Source organism: Camelus dromedarius, chromosome 13 (assembly GCF_036321535.1).
Source record: "Camelus dromedarius isolate mCamDro1 chromosome 13, mCamDro1.pat, whole genome shotgun sequence".
NCBI lineage: Eukaryota > Metazoa > Chordata > Mammalia > Artiodactyla > Camelidae > Camelus > Camelus dromedarius.
This window is the reverse complement of record NC_087448.1, coordinates 51,465,388-51,481,067: the sequence shown is the minus strand read 5'-3', so window position 1 is coordinate 51,481,067 and position 15,680 is coordinate 51,465,388. Positions and strand designations below refer to the sequence as shown.

The window sequence follows — 15,680 nt, the reverse complement described above, 5'->3', positions numbered from 1 at the left end:
TTCATCACTCACTCAGTCTTCAGCAGGTAAGTCTTACATTTACAGGAGCCTTCAAAATGCTCACCAGAGACTACCACCTGCAGTTTTCCAGGAGAGCCGTTCTCCTTGGCGATTTCTAATTACCCCTAATTTACAAAGTAGTAGCTCATAGGTTAAGTTCAGCTCATAGATCTATTCTGATCGACATGCACTGAGGGTGTTTTTTTTTTTTCTTCTTTCTTTCTCAATTTGATTGCCTTTGGGTGGGGTTTGTGCTCTTTACATGTTCAACATGCTCCCAACAATTTCCTATATTCTTTTGTCTGGCCAACTTTGTTAATTTGTATTCACTAGCTAAATGTCTATCCTGTAACCAGTTCCAGTCCTTGTAACACCTGCCAGACCAGCCAAGTTGTCCTTCGTCCCTCCCTCCCTGTCCTCTGTCCCTCTGACAGAGTCCTCATGATCTAATGGAAACAGTGTCCTTAACTCTTTGTCCCACATGCTAGTCTTTCTTTGAGATCTTGCAGTGAGAAATTTCCCTCCAACAGGACTCAACTATCCTGATGGTCCTACTGTCCCATTTATGCAGGTCTCTGATCATTCGATTGGATTTTGTATTGCATCATTCGCCATTCTGAGCCCTCATTTCAAGTCTGGGAGAACACGAGTTAAATCTTTTTATGTTTTTAAATTTAAAAGGCCATAGAAAGAACTGAAAATAGTCCCGCCTCAGTGTTTCACATATGGTCTTATTGTACAGTTCTTCATTTTTAGTTTCCAAAGAAAAGAATTTCCCAACCTTCACTTTATCTAGCTTTTGCAGTTGTGTATAAGGACATAGCCTTACTCAATGTAAACAGTCCTTGCAACAGTTCTATCTCACCTTCCCAAAAGGCCCTGCCTCCCCACACACTCACACAAATTACTCACAGAGTGTTAGAAATTAGTCCGTATGTGCTTTTCAGGAAAATTCTTCATATATGAAATAAAAACTTGTTAAAGTAGCTACAGTCAAATAGTTTTTGCTAAGAGTTTGATCAAAACATGGACCAAAATGTAAGATAATTTGCACACAATGTGCCACTTTTGCAAAGAGTTGCTCGTCTTGCTGGGAGCAGCAGCTGGGAGAATTAAGTTCTAGAATTACTTTTCTACTCTTGGGCAAATAGATCGACCGCTTACAAAAGTTGATCTTTAGTTATAAATGGAAGCGATGACCTCTTTTATAGAGTTTAAAAGACCTGGTGGCTTTTGTTGGAATTCACAGACTCTACATAAACACCTGTGTTTTTGTTTTTTAACTTTTTAGGAAATCAATGTGCTGACAGTCGCACTGGTCAACCAAGACCGAGAGAACAATATTGAGAAAAAAAGCCAAGGCTTAAAATCAGAGAAAGAAGCTCTGCTAATCGGTAAGGAAATTCTGTTTTCCTAATCTGCTCTCTCTTAGGTAATCATTCATCTAAACAATACTTAAGTAATTCACCTCCAACGTGTTAGTAATTTAAAGAGCTCTGCCTTCTGGTCAGAGGTAGGATGACCTTCATCAAGATTATATCACACACATGTCAAATCAGGGGCATATAAACCAGTGGGGGCTTTGCTCTTCTGTAACCATGGATGTGAGTTGGTTTATCCAACATAAAACTGAGTATAAGAAAAATAGGTTAACTTGTATCTTACATGTTACAAATTTGAATTTCAAAATATGGATGCATCGCTTCCAACTGAGGTCGGGTTGGGTTCAGTGCAAAAGTCCCACACCAAGCCAGACTGCCGGGCTCTGGAGAGGTCCTGAGGTCAGGCCCAAGGCCAGAGCCGCCATGCTGATACAGGGCCATCAGAATACAGTGCTGGGCCAATCCAGGCTTCCCTACCTAAGTCTGGATCCATTTCTCCAAGATAAATAAAACAAGCTGGCTGCTAAAGAAGGGGAAGGAAGGGAGGGAAGGAGGAAGGAAGGAAGGAAGGAAGGAAGGAAGGAAGGAAGGAAGGAAGGAAGGAAGGAAGGAAGGAAGGAATGGAGAGAGGGAGGGAGGGAGGAAGGAAGGATGGGAGGATGGAAGGAAGGAAGGAAGGAAGTTGCTGTTCACCTAAAATTTATTCAGTTGCCCCACAAAATATACCTAGGTTGGCTTTCTGTTTGTCGGGACCAGAGAAAGCTCTAAATGTTCCCTTCTGGTGGTCAGCAGCAGCAGATCCAGAAGTGGTACTTAGTCTCATAAGGAAGAGTTCTTGATGAGGACAGGTTGGTACCATGCCTGGGACCCCAGCTTAGAAGCCTGTGTATTTAAGGCTGTCTCCAAAGTCCTCAAAATCAGAGGAGGAGGAGCCACCAGCCTCACTCCCTGATGCACAGCATTGATTCAAGCTGCACCTTGGCGCTGACCCCAGCATGAGGTTCCAAGTTTAGACTGGCTCCTCCATGGCACGCTTGAGAGTGAGGAATGAGGCCGCTGTACATGTGAGATAAACTGTTCCGTGGTTCGTTACCTGGCAGAGGTACCGCCTGGTGGCATCTTCTAAATACGGCGTGCACTCACCTCGGAATGACAGGCGCATCAGGTCCTGTAGAAGCTGGTGCAGGAGGAATTAAACGCAAAAAATAGTCCAGACTTCATCCATCATATATGGATTTTTCAACTACAGGGTTATTGAATATGACATCAACTTAGAGCTACTCCTCAGAAAACCAATTATTTTTTTTTTCTCTGTGATGATCTACGGCTGTACTAACGGGCCGTGCACAAGTTTCCTAGGACATGCTCATGTGCTGGCAGGTCCGGGAACCCAAAATGAACCCATATGTAGTTGGCAACTGGATTTTTCTTGTTTGGAAAATGTGTCAAACGCTGACAACTGCTTCTCCTTCACCCGGGGTGATAAAGTTGTGATTTCCCCTAGGATGCTTTTAGGGTAGGAGAAAGCACATACTTAAGTGATTAGCCATAAACTTTCCCTCTTTAAGTCTGAATAATACAGACCACTCGAAGGTTAAAAAAGAAAAATAGGAGTGATTTTCCATTTATTTTATTTCCTTCCCCTTCAGTAAACATATGAGGTACAACCAACTCCAAATTTTTCAAGATTTTCCTTCACTTTTTGGCCTTTTGAACTGGCACACCCATCTTAGCATTCAGGGTTGAGCAGAAGAATGGCTCGGGACGTTCATTTTGAATCAATATATGAGAATGTTTAGGTGGAAGGGAGGCTGGAGATGGACGGTTTTGATTAAACTAAGTTTAGGTGTTTAGTCTTCCCTTCATTTCTCTGTTACTGCTCCACCTCAGTATTTGATTTTACTGTACTTAATGGAAGTTTCATTACAGTTGTGGCTTCCTGCCCAAATCCTACCCCCAAATACCTGGGTACTTACACTGCTGTGTAGTCAAAGAGAGTAATCATCCGAAAGAATGCTGTAGTAGAGAAGGGTCTCCAAGATCGGCGCGACGAGTCCTGCCGAAGGATGCAGTTCCCCCGGCCATTACATGTGTCTCTCTGCAGAGTGAATGTGGTCATTCCTATTTTGCAGAAACCTGAATGTCAGGACCAAAAAGACCTCTCCTGCAGCTTCTGGAATCTAGATAAGGACCACGATAGGGACAGAATGACGGAATATGGGTCCGAAAGGGCTCTGGACCAGCTAGAGAGAGAAAGGAGCTTCTCATGCTGGGTTTGCTCTTTTCTGAAGCATACCCGAGGGCTGAATGGTCCTGAGAGTCCCCTGGACTTCTGATACATCTGGAGGGGTCAGGAATATTCTGCAGTTTCCCTGGAATATTCCCTTAGGATAATTAAACCCATATGTAGGATACAGTAGGCCTGTTCTAAGTCAGTCTACAAGGCCAGGGGCACAGCTAAAAGGTTTTCTCCTTTGTGTTAGAAATGCTTATTGGCAAAATCTTCATCACATCTACGTGTCTACGGTATATGCTCTATGCAAATATATTCAGATAACACCCTCTTGGGACACACAAATGTCCCATCAGGAATGCACAGTGGCACAAATCTTGATTGCCTGGAAGAGAAGGGGCGTGTCAGAGGGAAATTATTTCAGACACGGAATTCCAGAGAACACAACACTGAGGCTAGAACTTCCTGAACAATGAGCGATCCCAGTTATGTGTGATCATCTGTGACGTTAATTTATCGGGGCCAAAGAATGGAGTCCTTCCAGACATTCTCATGACCATTTTATACAACTGGCCTCTTTAAAGCATATGAATTAGGTACACATTACAGAAGATCAGCGGGGTTTCCACTACTTGGAGCTTTGTAGATTGGAATCCTGAGTCCCTCGGGAGTCCCACCATTCTGCCAAACTTTCTGCCTGACAGTTACTGGGGATCAGGTGCTACGTTCCAAGTCAGCTAAAGCAGCTAGGCCCTTGGCATTTTCCTGTTGTGATTGCTGGCTTATTTATTTTGCAATCAGTGCTTGTGAAGACAGGTCAGCGTATAACCAAACCTAAAAGAATTACTTTTTTATGGGAGTTTTGGAGGGTAACGTTGGATATCTCAAACCTGTATAGTAACCACACATTAGGTCAGCTTGACCCCACCTGGTGTCTGTGCCAGAACTCCTAGTTCATTTCACAAGTGCCCTCCACGTTGGAGTTGACATGCTTTGAACTTGCGTGGGACAGAATGAGTCAATACTTTTGGTTTAGGACCAAAGCTTTGGAACCATGTTTGGCTGGAAACCACTGGCTATTGTTATGAAGGAGAAAGGATCAAATTGTTTTATTAATTAGGCAGATAGCTCTGAGGAGATGTTGGCTGTGTAACCCTGGGTCTGGATCACTCCATCTTCTCTTGCTTTTAAATTAATTCCAACACAATAGATTTCCAGTCCCAGCAGCCCTCACTGGCACCCTGTTAATGCCAGTCATCGCTGTAAATCCGATCCAAATAGAATCAAAACCTTCTCAACAACTCTGTTTATTAAGTTTCTGTTTAAAACTTCCCCAGGTCCCTGAGAACCACCCTCAAATTCTTAATGATCAAGGAAGCTTTTTTATATTATCATCCTGACTCCTCTGCAAATCAGAACATACGGATGATGGGCAACCAGGATGACTGTCCACACCAAGCCCTCCCCCTACCACCACCACCACCACCACCATTTTCATCACTGTCACCGTTTCACACTTCTGCACACAGCCAGTCTATACCTGAATTGAAACGTTCCCTCTAATACGTGGGTATTAGGAAACAGATGAATGAAATGTAGAGAAAACACTTAAAGAAGGTTGAGTGGTGACTTTTTGGTGTTTTCAGTGAGTAGAGTTGAGGCTATATTTAGCTGCACCTGAGAAAAGCAATCTGGGGAGTGTGTTCTTCTCTGAAAGCTACTGACCATAAAGAATGAGTCATTGACCTAAATCTTGTTTCCAAGACACAAATGTCCATATCAATAAATCAGAAAACATTTGTCAAGAGCCTGCTCTAAAACTTACCAGCCTTCACCGTGGAAAAGAAACATCTGGACAGCGTGTTTAAAAGGCAGAATCTTTGTCCCCACACAGATTCTGTTTGTTGTAAAACTAACATCCGAGGTGCTACTGAAGCAGGCACCTCTGGGACCATGTTTTTGGGAACTACTGGCTGCTGTACGCAAGACCTGCGTCAGCTGACGGCAGGGATAAGACGGTCTCTTCCCTCGAGAAGTTCTTAGACTAGCGAGGAAGAAAGTAGTTAACGGCAATGAAATGGCTATACTAAAATCAGAAACACAGAGAAGGGGCTACTTATGCTGCAGAGGCCTTGTCAGAAGAAAGGACAGTTGAGGGAGTCCTAAAGGATGAAGAGTTTCCTCTGGACAGCAGCTTGAATGAATTTTTTAAAACGTAATTCAGTTCATACCATGCCCCTACTCAGAACCCTTCCACTGGTTTCCTGCTGTAGTTAGAGCTCAATACCAGGCCCTACGTGATCTGTCCCTCTACCTACCTCTAAACGTAGGCTGTACCACGCTCCAGCCAAGTTTGTTCCTGCCACCTCATTTCCACCTCAGGTCCTTTGCACTTGCTATTGCCTGTACCTGAGTAATCTTCCCCCAGGCTCTCTGTGGCTGACACTTAGGCAGATCCACCTTCACTTGACCGCCTATGTAAAGCAGCACTCCATCAAGCTGGAGGTTACTCCCTATTCAGTCCTATTTCCTGTTTTGTTTTCTGCACTGTGCTTACCACTATCTGAAAATATCTCCTTTATTTTTAATCTATGTTTATCATCTGTGTTGCTTACCTAGAATATAAGTTCCCTGAGAGTCTGTCTGTGTAACGCTGTGTCCCTATGACCTTGGCACTAAAATGTTGCTAAGGAAATGAATTAGTAAAAATCTGGCAGTAAAAATCTAGCACTGTTTGGCTATTTTAAATACTGCTCCCTTGGTCTTAGTGAGGCCTAAAATTAGAATAAGCTAGATGATTTGGATGGGAAAAGCTCAAAATGCCTTTATGTGCTTGTTTAAATGGGCCTTCCTACCGAGAGATTTGCCATAGGTTGTACAGAGCTGGTTTGTGTCTTATTCTAAAGTAGCTTTTAAGGTCCTGAGATGGACAAAAAACTCAAGAGTACTGACAGCCTTTTCCACTCCTTCTTTATTTTCTTAAGTTAGCTACTTATAGTTGTATTTACCACTGTTGGGAAACCCATTCTTAAATAGGGAGACCTCGCTTCCCTTCCCCATGGGAAGAGCCAAGGCCAATAGTTGAGCCCATCCCTTTGGAAATCCACCAGCTTAGAAACGGCCAAGTTCTCCGCCCTCAGTTCCTAGCATTCCTCTTACCAAGCCTTTGGGTCTTTTCCAGAGGACCATAAATAGTTTCCATTTCTGGCTTTGTGGCATTTTTCATTCAATTCTGAGTTACAGCTATCCTTTATTTCCATTCTCAGGAAATATCCCAGTTCCTTTAAAGGAGCTACAAGAGGCTTTAGCTGGTTATTTAGGAGGTTTCCCCAAAATGAACCTGATCCAGAATCAGGGCCTAGAAACATTTTTTCCGATGGCATGACATGCTCCTGTGATGCTCCTGTGATGGGCGGGGGCAAGGGGAGGAGGAGGCAGGAGGAGGGCTGCAGTACTTGGGACAATGACTAGTGTTTCCCATTTCTGCTGTATCTCTAGCCGTGCTGAATAACTTGGTTGCCATCCACAGGAACAGCCTGGGGTACCTTTATTTAACTACCTGCTTTGGCCCCACGTGTATCTAGTGGGCAACTGCTAAACTTGTACAAAGAAAAACTAATGGCTTGTTCATATCAGCTACCACTGAGCTGTTTCTCAATACTCTCCTAGGGAAAGATACTCATGTCTGGGTCAGGGTTTCTAATCTGATTTGAGAAAGATACATAGAAATCACATGAGCATTTTTTCCCTTAGTTATATGAGCAAAATCGTTTCAATAAAAAGTTTCCATGCCCAAACGATACAAGTTACTCTGTCCTGAAACCCTAACAGGATGAGTTAAGGTCAGAAATCACTGATGAATAACTCCTCAAAGTTACCTGGTTTTTGAAAGAGTATTACGTTATCAGTTAGTACTGGCAGCCATTTTTAAGGTTCGTCTTTATCTGCATTAACAACAGAACAGTAGACATTTTAAACAAGTATACTGGCTGTTCTCAGTTCTAGAGGATAAATTCATTCAGCATACATTTATTGTATATTGTATTCCCAATACTGAACTAGAACACACAAATATTGTCTAAGGGTAGAGTTTCTTGGGGGTGCAGACCCAAGACTGGGGCCGAGGGACGGTAAACAGTGAGGGAGCAAGTCCATGTACATAAAGGGGTCCCATCATCACAGAGGCAGGAAACGCGGCCGCTCCAGGTCCTCCCGTTTCTGGTATGCCTCAGTTTCCTCCTTCAGCACTTCATCTCCGAGGCCAAGAGTTGTCAACTGCTCCCCCATGGTGCCCAGCACCACCCTCTTCTGAAGCATTCCATTCATTCTGTTGGAGACATTTAACTTCATGTCACACTCCCGTGGGCATTTACAGGAGAGGCGGCTGGTTCCCCGGGAGATGCTGGTGACGCTTTGTCCTGTGGGGATATGGACATGAAAAATGCGGTTTTTTTCTTTATTTGCTGCTCCGGTTGGCACAAAGCCAGATCAGTCCGTCTGCTGCCTGAGCGGATGTCCAGCCGAGGAAAGGGATGTGCCTGCCCTCTTGCAACCAGTCTCTGAGAGCCACGCTCTTGAGGGGCCTCCTTCCCGCCCTGGGAGCATCCTGTTTAAAAGAAGACAAAAGCTTCCCACCAGGAACACCCTCGCCTTCTCCCAAAGCCAGAGCTGACTGCTCCTTCTCTCTTCCCAGTCCTCCTCCTCAGAGGGGACAGGGGCTGCCTCCCATTTGTTGGAGGCTCTCCGCAGAAAGCAGTGGACACAGGATGGTTTGTCCTCAGCCTGGGACAGCAGGGAAAGCCCCACTCACCATCCTGAAATAGAGCAAGTCACCGTAAGAAATCTGTCCCCTCTCTCCCACTTAAGGAATGCCGATGAAAGTGTTATTTTTTTTTTAATATTATTCTCATTTATTTTTTAAGTACATCACTCATGAGAGTCTACACTTTAACTCTTATTAGTAACAGAATTACTGAGAGCCATCTTACCAGATTTGAGAATTTCAGAGACAGGGAAGTAGTTACCAGGTCTATAAAGTTAAAACATAGATTAACAAAGTTGAGGGGTGGAGGGTATAGCTCAGTATGCACAAGGTCCTGGGTTCAACCCCCAGTACATCCATTAAAATAAATAAATAAACAAACAAACAAACTTAATTACCTCCCCCTAAGATAGACAGACAGACAGATATTTCCGGAAAGAATCTAAGAGACAGAATTCATAGACTATGATTAAAAAAAGAATACACGTCAAAAATAAGTAAATAAATAGGAGGGGGACAAAGCAATTCCGCTTAAGTATATTAAAAATGGCTATTTGCCACGTAAAGAGATTAAAACTACCATTGTTACCTTCTATCATCACCATTATTTCATTAAAAAAGACATTTTAACAAAAAAAAGAACATAATCTAGAACAAAACAGTAGTTCTTTATATTTTCGGGAAAAGGTCAACCTCGGAAAACGGAGGTTTTTGCTTTATGGAGAAATGTAACGAATCTTTTCTGTCTTCCTCATTCTACTGTCCACCTAGAACACCCTCATAAAAGCAGTGTTCTGAAGACAGGTTTTGGGAGCTTGTCTGGACCCTTCGTTCCCTGTTCTCAGCCTAAGGATCAACTGGGAACTTTTCTTTAAAACCTGACGCTCGTCCAGAGCATCCCGAGCATCACCCAGGTGACCAGGGCTCAGGAGCCCCCGTCTCAGATCAGTCCAGGCCACGCGGCAGTTCACAGGGCGACCTCGTGCAGAAGTGACATGCTCGGCCCAGGCCAGCCCTAACCGCGTTTCATACAAGTGCAGGTCCCCCCTTTGACCTTTGACTTTCAAGCATCAAAGCTTCACAATAAACAGAACGTGCGGGCTCGTCCTCCAGTCTGACTCATCTCAAAGCCGGGTTCAAAGAGAGCCCCAGTTCTCAACAAGCAGGAGCACTCGGCCTGCGGAGTCGGCGTCCTTGTTGTCACTGCTTTGATTTTGGATCTAAGAGCAGGGAGGGTAGGAGGGTAATGTTTTCACTTCAGCCCTGACACCAGCATTCAGCTTCTCATTCGTCAGTACCACGCTGACAGCTGAACTTCACGATGGAAAAGCCTTCTGATTTATAAGCCGACTCCAACCAGACCGTCCGCTGCCGGGCCTTTCCAAATGATCCTGTAACTTACAGCAGCAAGCAGGAGGGAGCAGGACAGCTCCCTTTAGACAAGAGCAGAGGGTTCAGCGAGGGTCTGTGCTTCCTGAGGGGCAGTGAGGGGAAATTCAGATTAAATACTTCTCGCAACCAGCAGCTGTCACCGTCAGGGAAACCTGAGGCAGTGTGATCCCCTACAAAGCCGTAAGAGCCATTTTCACACCACAGAGCCCACTGAGGGAACGAAAAGAGAGCATTTTATCCTTCCAATAACTACAATTTGATATTGGTAAATCAAGCAGAAAATTGGTAGCTGAAATGCTTCCATGTGGCTTTGTTTAGAAAGACCTTTGCTCATCTACGTATTATCTCAGAGTCCAGCTTTTCTAACTACCATCATTCCAGGAGACAGCGTTCTCTTTGCCACGGTACTATTACTGTCTTCAGAACGTGCTGTTATTGAATGGCTGCCGAGTGCTGTTAGAAATGGCAGGACCGTGACTTAGCCTGACAAAACTGTCACTGGGGTCCGATGACAGTATTTGACTGAGACTTTTATTTGCCTCTCAGTAATGGCCAACATTTGTCTCTTTAACTTAGGCATCATCTCAACGTTTCTGCACGTCCATCCTTTCGGAGCCAATATAGAGTATCTTTGGTCATACATGCAGCAGCTGGACTCCAAGGTAAGCCCTTCTTCTTAAGTGGGACTCACGTGGCTGAAATTTGGTATGTGGATTGCCGGCTGCGGGTGGACCCGGCATGAGCCGTGCAGAGGTTCACTGGTTCCTCTCCTTCACAAGACTTGGTTTTGAGCAGAGTTGTCTTCTTTTCACCTGCTTTTGTCTTTGTAGAAAGACCAGCAGTTGTGGAAAATGACAACAACTTTCAGCAGATGCCCAATTACTCTGAAAAGCACATGAGGTATTTAAAAGTGCAGGTTGGCCTTAAAGTTCCCCCAACAAGGGAGAAGTCATGTCAGGGTGACTCAAGAGGCATTATCCTTAGACCATATTCTCACTGGATTCTCTGTTAAGGACACCACACAATAGAGGAAAAATCACCTCAAATAACACAAAGATCTGCTATGACTCTCAAGAAAACTGTTTTTTAGTGGTAGTTTTTCAGCATCATTCTCTAAATGGGAAAAATGACTGTACAGAAGTTCCTCTCAGCTGTGCCCTCCAGGGTCTCACCCCGAGTCAGCCCATCACTCCTCATCTCTCTGGGGCTAGTTTTTCTCCTCCGCAGATCAGCTACGCTCCTAGCCCAAAAAGAGCTCAATTTTATATATAAATTGCGGCGAACAGTGAGGCCTCTGTGGGAAGAAGGTGATGGCCTGGCCTTCACCAGTACTGCCTCGGGCATCCCTGGGAGGGGAGGAGACGCTAGGCCTGTCACTGAGCATCTTGCTGAGTGTCCTGCCGCGAAGGAAAACAGAAATGAGAGTAGAGCCCAGCAAAGCACACGGGAGGTGCAGGACCGGGCGCACGCCCGCAGCTCCCTGGCCCGAACTCACGCGCGTAAGTCACTCTGACTCTTCCGTGGTCAGCGTTGATGACAGTACTCTGCTGTCCTCTAGTCTGCATTCAGATGATCTCACCAGTTAATGATCCCACAACTCTTGGCCTTTCTAATGGGTTTATACTTCTCCTTTGCGAGAACTCATCTGGAACAGAAAGTATTTTTCAGTCATAGAGCTTGGTGCCCCCTGAACCTCCCGCAGCTGGTGACAGGGTAGACTGTCCAGCGCGGAGTGTAAGAGTCTTCACATCCAGAGCCGCGTCAGCGCCTTCCCTGTGGCCTCCCCTCCCTTGGATGGGGGTGGAGTGAGGGGTGATAGAAGGCGCTCGGTTAACACAGATGAAACGAGCAGGAGGAGGAACGATACGATATTCCTTCGTTGAAAGCAAGCTCTTTGAAGGGCTTGTTTTTTCCTTCTCCAGTATCATTCTTCCTAATATCACCACTACCGTTGCCTGGAGGAGTAAATGAAATACTGCTTGCACCGAGGTACCTGGTGTAGAACCAGCCCTGAGGGATGGTTTCTATTGTTGCTGTTATGCTTCCTGAATCGCTCACATTTCTTTCCTCCCCTTTCCGGAAATCTCAGGTGGGAAGCCTTTGTTGAGAAGCAGTTGTGTCAGCATGAGCTGAAATGGCCAAGGAGTCCTCTTACTGTTCATCTAAGACACTGCAGGGCTCTTGCCTCCTCTGCCTCGGCAGTGCCGGTTGATGATCTGTGTGTGTGTGTTGCACACGTGTGTGTGTGCGCGTCTCCAGGCTGCATCACCTGGCACAGTGATAATTAGTTATTCTGATGGGTGGGAGCTCCTGTTATATTTCCACCCTCAGGACAGTGTCCACCGTGTGCCGTCCACCAGCTCAGGGGAGACCTGTGACTCTGAGTCTCTGAGGAGAGACTCACACTCCTGGTCTCTGGCCAGCAGACGATGGGCCTTTCCAGAAGGGATGCAGTCAAGGGGAATCCCATTTCATCTCAGACTGGTACTTGTATTTTAGAAGATAATGAAGAATTTCCCTCACAGTGGAAATACACAGGGTCTCCCTGAGACAGCCCTCCATCCCCTGAATGAAATGCTCAGTGGAGCTGTCAAATTCTCTCCTTACACCTGAGGTTAAAAATATATCAAGAAAGTGTTCTGGCTAAAATTCCTAGGTACCAGGGATTGGACCCAGTACTCTCTCTATTCTAGTGAAGCTGAGAGGATATTTAGACTTTTTAATGCAGAGAGCAATTTATTGCTGTTTACTGGAAGTCCATATCCTCATGGCTTTCAGCAGGAAACAAACTAATGAGAGGTTTGCCTTCTAAGTACCCACCAGGGCCTCATCCCTGCATCAGCAGCCCAAAGGCTCAGGGTCCCGGAGCTGCCGCCAGCCCGGATGCTGAGACTCTCCTGCACATGGGCCTGGGGCACCTGCCCAGGTTAACCAGAACGAGCCAAGCATCCTGGGCCCCCCCCCAGGGTTTCAGTTAATGTTGCTTTAAGGCAGTGGATTCTGCCTGGCTTCCACAGCACAGGTTTGCTGACTCTGGGAAGATGGCTTTGTGTGTGTGTGTGTATATATATATATTTTTAATTGAAGTATAGTCAATTTACAATGTGTTAGTTTCTGATGTACAGCATAATGCTTCAGTCATACATGTACACATATTCATTTTCATACTCTTTTTCACCACAGGTTACTACAAGATATTGAATATAGTTCCCTGTGCTATGCAGTATGACTCGTTGTTTATCTATTTTATATATATATATTAGTTAATATCTGCAAATCTTGAACTCCTAATTTATTTCTTCCCACCCCCTTCCCCACCAGTAACCATAAGTTTGCTCCCTATGGGTGAGTCTGTTTCTGCTTTGTAAATAAATTCATTTGTCTTTTGTTAGATTTCATGTATGTGATACTATATATATTTTTCTCTTCCTGGCTTCACTTAGAATGACATTCTCCAGAAACATCCGTGTTGCTGCAAATGGCATTATTTTATGATTTTTATGGCTGAATAGTATTCCATTGTATAAATATACCACAACTTTTTTATCCAGTCATCTGACAATGGACATTTAGGTTGTTTCCATGTCTTGGCTATTGTAAACAGTGCTGCTGTGAACATTGGGGTGCAGGTGTCTTTTTGGATTAAGGTTCCGTCTGGATATATGCCCAGGAATGGGATTGCTGGATCATATGATAAGTCTATTTTTAGTCTTTCGAGGAATCTCCATACTGTTTTCCACAATGGCTGCACCAAACTACATTCCCACCAGCAGTGTAGGAGGGTTCCCTTTCTCCACATCCTCTCCAGCATTTATCATGGACTTTTGACCATTCTGACTGGTGTGAGGTGATACCTCACTGTACTTTAGATTTGCATTTCTCTGATAATTAGCGATATTGAGCATTTTTTCATGTGCTATTGGCCATTTGTATGTCTTCATTGGAGAATTGCTTGTTTAGGTCTTCTGCCCATTTTGGATTGGGTTGTCTGGTTTTTTTATTAAGTTGTACAAGCTGTTTATATATTCTGGAGATTAAGCCCTTGTCAGTCTCATCTTTTGCAAATATTTTCTTGCATTCCATAGGTTGTCTTTTTGTTTTGCTTATGGTTTCCTTTGGTGTGCAAAAGCTTGTAAGTTTAATTAGGTCCCTTTCATTTTTGCCTATATTTCTATTGCCTGGGTAGACTGCCCTAGGAGAACATTGCTAGGATTTATGTCAGATAATGTTTTGCCTATGTTTTCTTCTAAAACATATAGGGGTTTATAGTGTCTTGTTTTACGTTTAAGTATTTAAGCCATTTTGAGTTTGTTTTCGTGTATGGTGTGAGGGTGTGTTCTAACTTCATTGATTTACATGCGGCTGTCCAGTTTTCCCAACACCATATGCTGAAGAGACTGTCTTTACTCCATTGTATGTTTTTGCCTCCTCTGTCAAAGATTAACCAAAAGTCCGTGAGTTTATTTCTGGGCTCTCTATTCTGTTCCATTGATCTATATGTCTATTTTTGTAGCCATACCATGCTGTTTTGATTACTGACGCTCTGTAGTATTGTTTGAAGCCTGGAAGGGTTATTCCTCCAGCTTCATTCTTTTTCTTCAGGATTGCTTTGGCAATTCTGGGTCTTTTGTGATTCCATATAAATTTTGGATTATTTGTTCTAGTTCTGTGAAAAATGTCCTGGGTAATTTGATAGGGATCGCATTAAATCTGCAGATTGCTTTGAGTAGTATGGCCACTTTAACAATATTAATTCTTCTAATTCAGGAACATGGGATATCTTTCCATTTCTTTAATTCATCTTTAATTTCCTTAGTCAGTGTTTTGTAGTTCTCCACATATGTCTTTCACTTCCTTGGTCAGAAGGAAGATGGCTTTTTAAAAAGTCCATTTAGAACCACAGTTTCCTTAATATCAGACAGCATCCCCATGACCACAACTGTTGTAAGGTACGGTTTAGATTCTGCCTCTCCCAGTGCCGATGGAGATAAGGAAAGAGGGCTTGTTCAGCCGGTGGAGCTGTTTTTCTTAGGATTTCCCCGAAGGCCACAAATGGGAAAAAGAATGATGAGAAATCGAAAGAGAGACAGGAATTAATTTAAAGTATGCTGGGCAAGTAAATTGCATATGGTTCCCTAAGACTGTGTAGCCCCCAAATAGGCCACTTTCCACTTAAAACACTGTTCCTGCTCTTGATAATTGTATTTGCTTATTTTTTTCCTTCTCAGTCTCTTCTACACTCACTCTTGTTCACTCAGCTCTCTTGTATCAGAAATATGTGACCAAGTCAGAAAGATGCATTCAGAGGAAGACAGGGCTAGGGTGGTGGGGGGAGATGGCTTCCGGAAGCTTTGCTGAGTCTAAACTCACGCCCTTGGCACAGGCATACAACACTATCTTGAAGATGCTTTCTGCTCAGTATCTGGAATCTCTCACGTCAGCCCAGAGCCCTCCAAGCTCACTCACTGACCCTAAGCAGCAAGGAAGTCACATTTGAGTTGAGCATCAGCAAATGAGTATTTCCTTACAGTCAAGTGGAGGGAGTCATCCGCTCTTCCCTCTATTATGTCATCTCTAAGAGACTGAGACCCAGTTCTCCAGGTTTGTCAGGCTCTCCCCACTACGTACCTAAAGCCTCTTCCCAAGACCCACCAAGTGGAAGATTTGATTCTGAAACCAGACTCAACATAATGTTGCCACAGATGCTGATTTAGGAAGAGCTGCCATCTGGGGTATGACACCACGTTCGGTGATGAGCTCGGGTACTTCTGGGCTTGTGTACATTTTCCACCAGAGGGGCAAACCATTTGCCATTCTGTACTAAAAGCATACCTCTGAGATACAAAATATCTTGTCAGTTCCAAGGCGATTCAAATCTGCCTTAATTGGAGAGCATTCTTTCCCAGACAAT

The 15,680-nt window shown here is 44.2% G+C and overlaps 1 protein-coding gene across 6 annotated transcripts in view; it reads left to right on the top strand.

Moving 5' to 3' along the window:
- ENOX1 (ecto-NOX disulfide-thiol exchanger 1) overlaps positions 1 to 15,680 on the top strand; it is a 511,292-nt gene that overhangs the window by 477,832 nt on the left and 17,780 nt on the right. For all 6 annotated transcript variants that reach the window (XM_031466044.2, XM_031466047.2, XM_064493135.1 and 3 more), the window contains 2 exons: positions 1,292 to 1,394; positions 10,346 to 10,431. In XM_031466044.2, the coding sequence (XP_031321904.1) occupies positions 1,292 to 1,394; positions 10,346 to 10,431 (189 nt within the window). The remainder of the gene's footprint in view (positions 1 to 1,291; positions 1,395 to 10,345; positions 10,432 to 15,680) is intronic.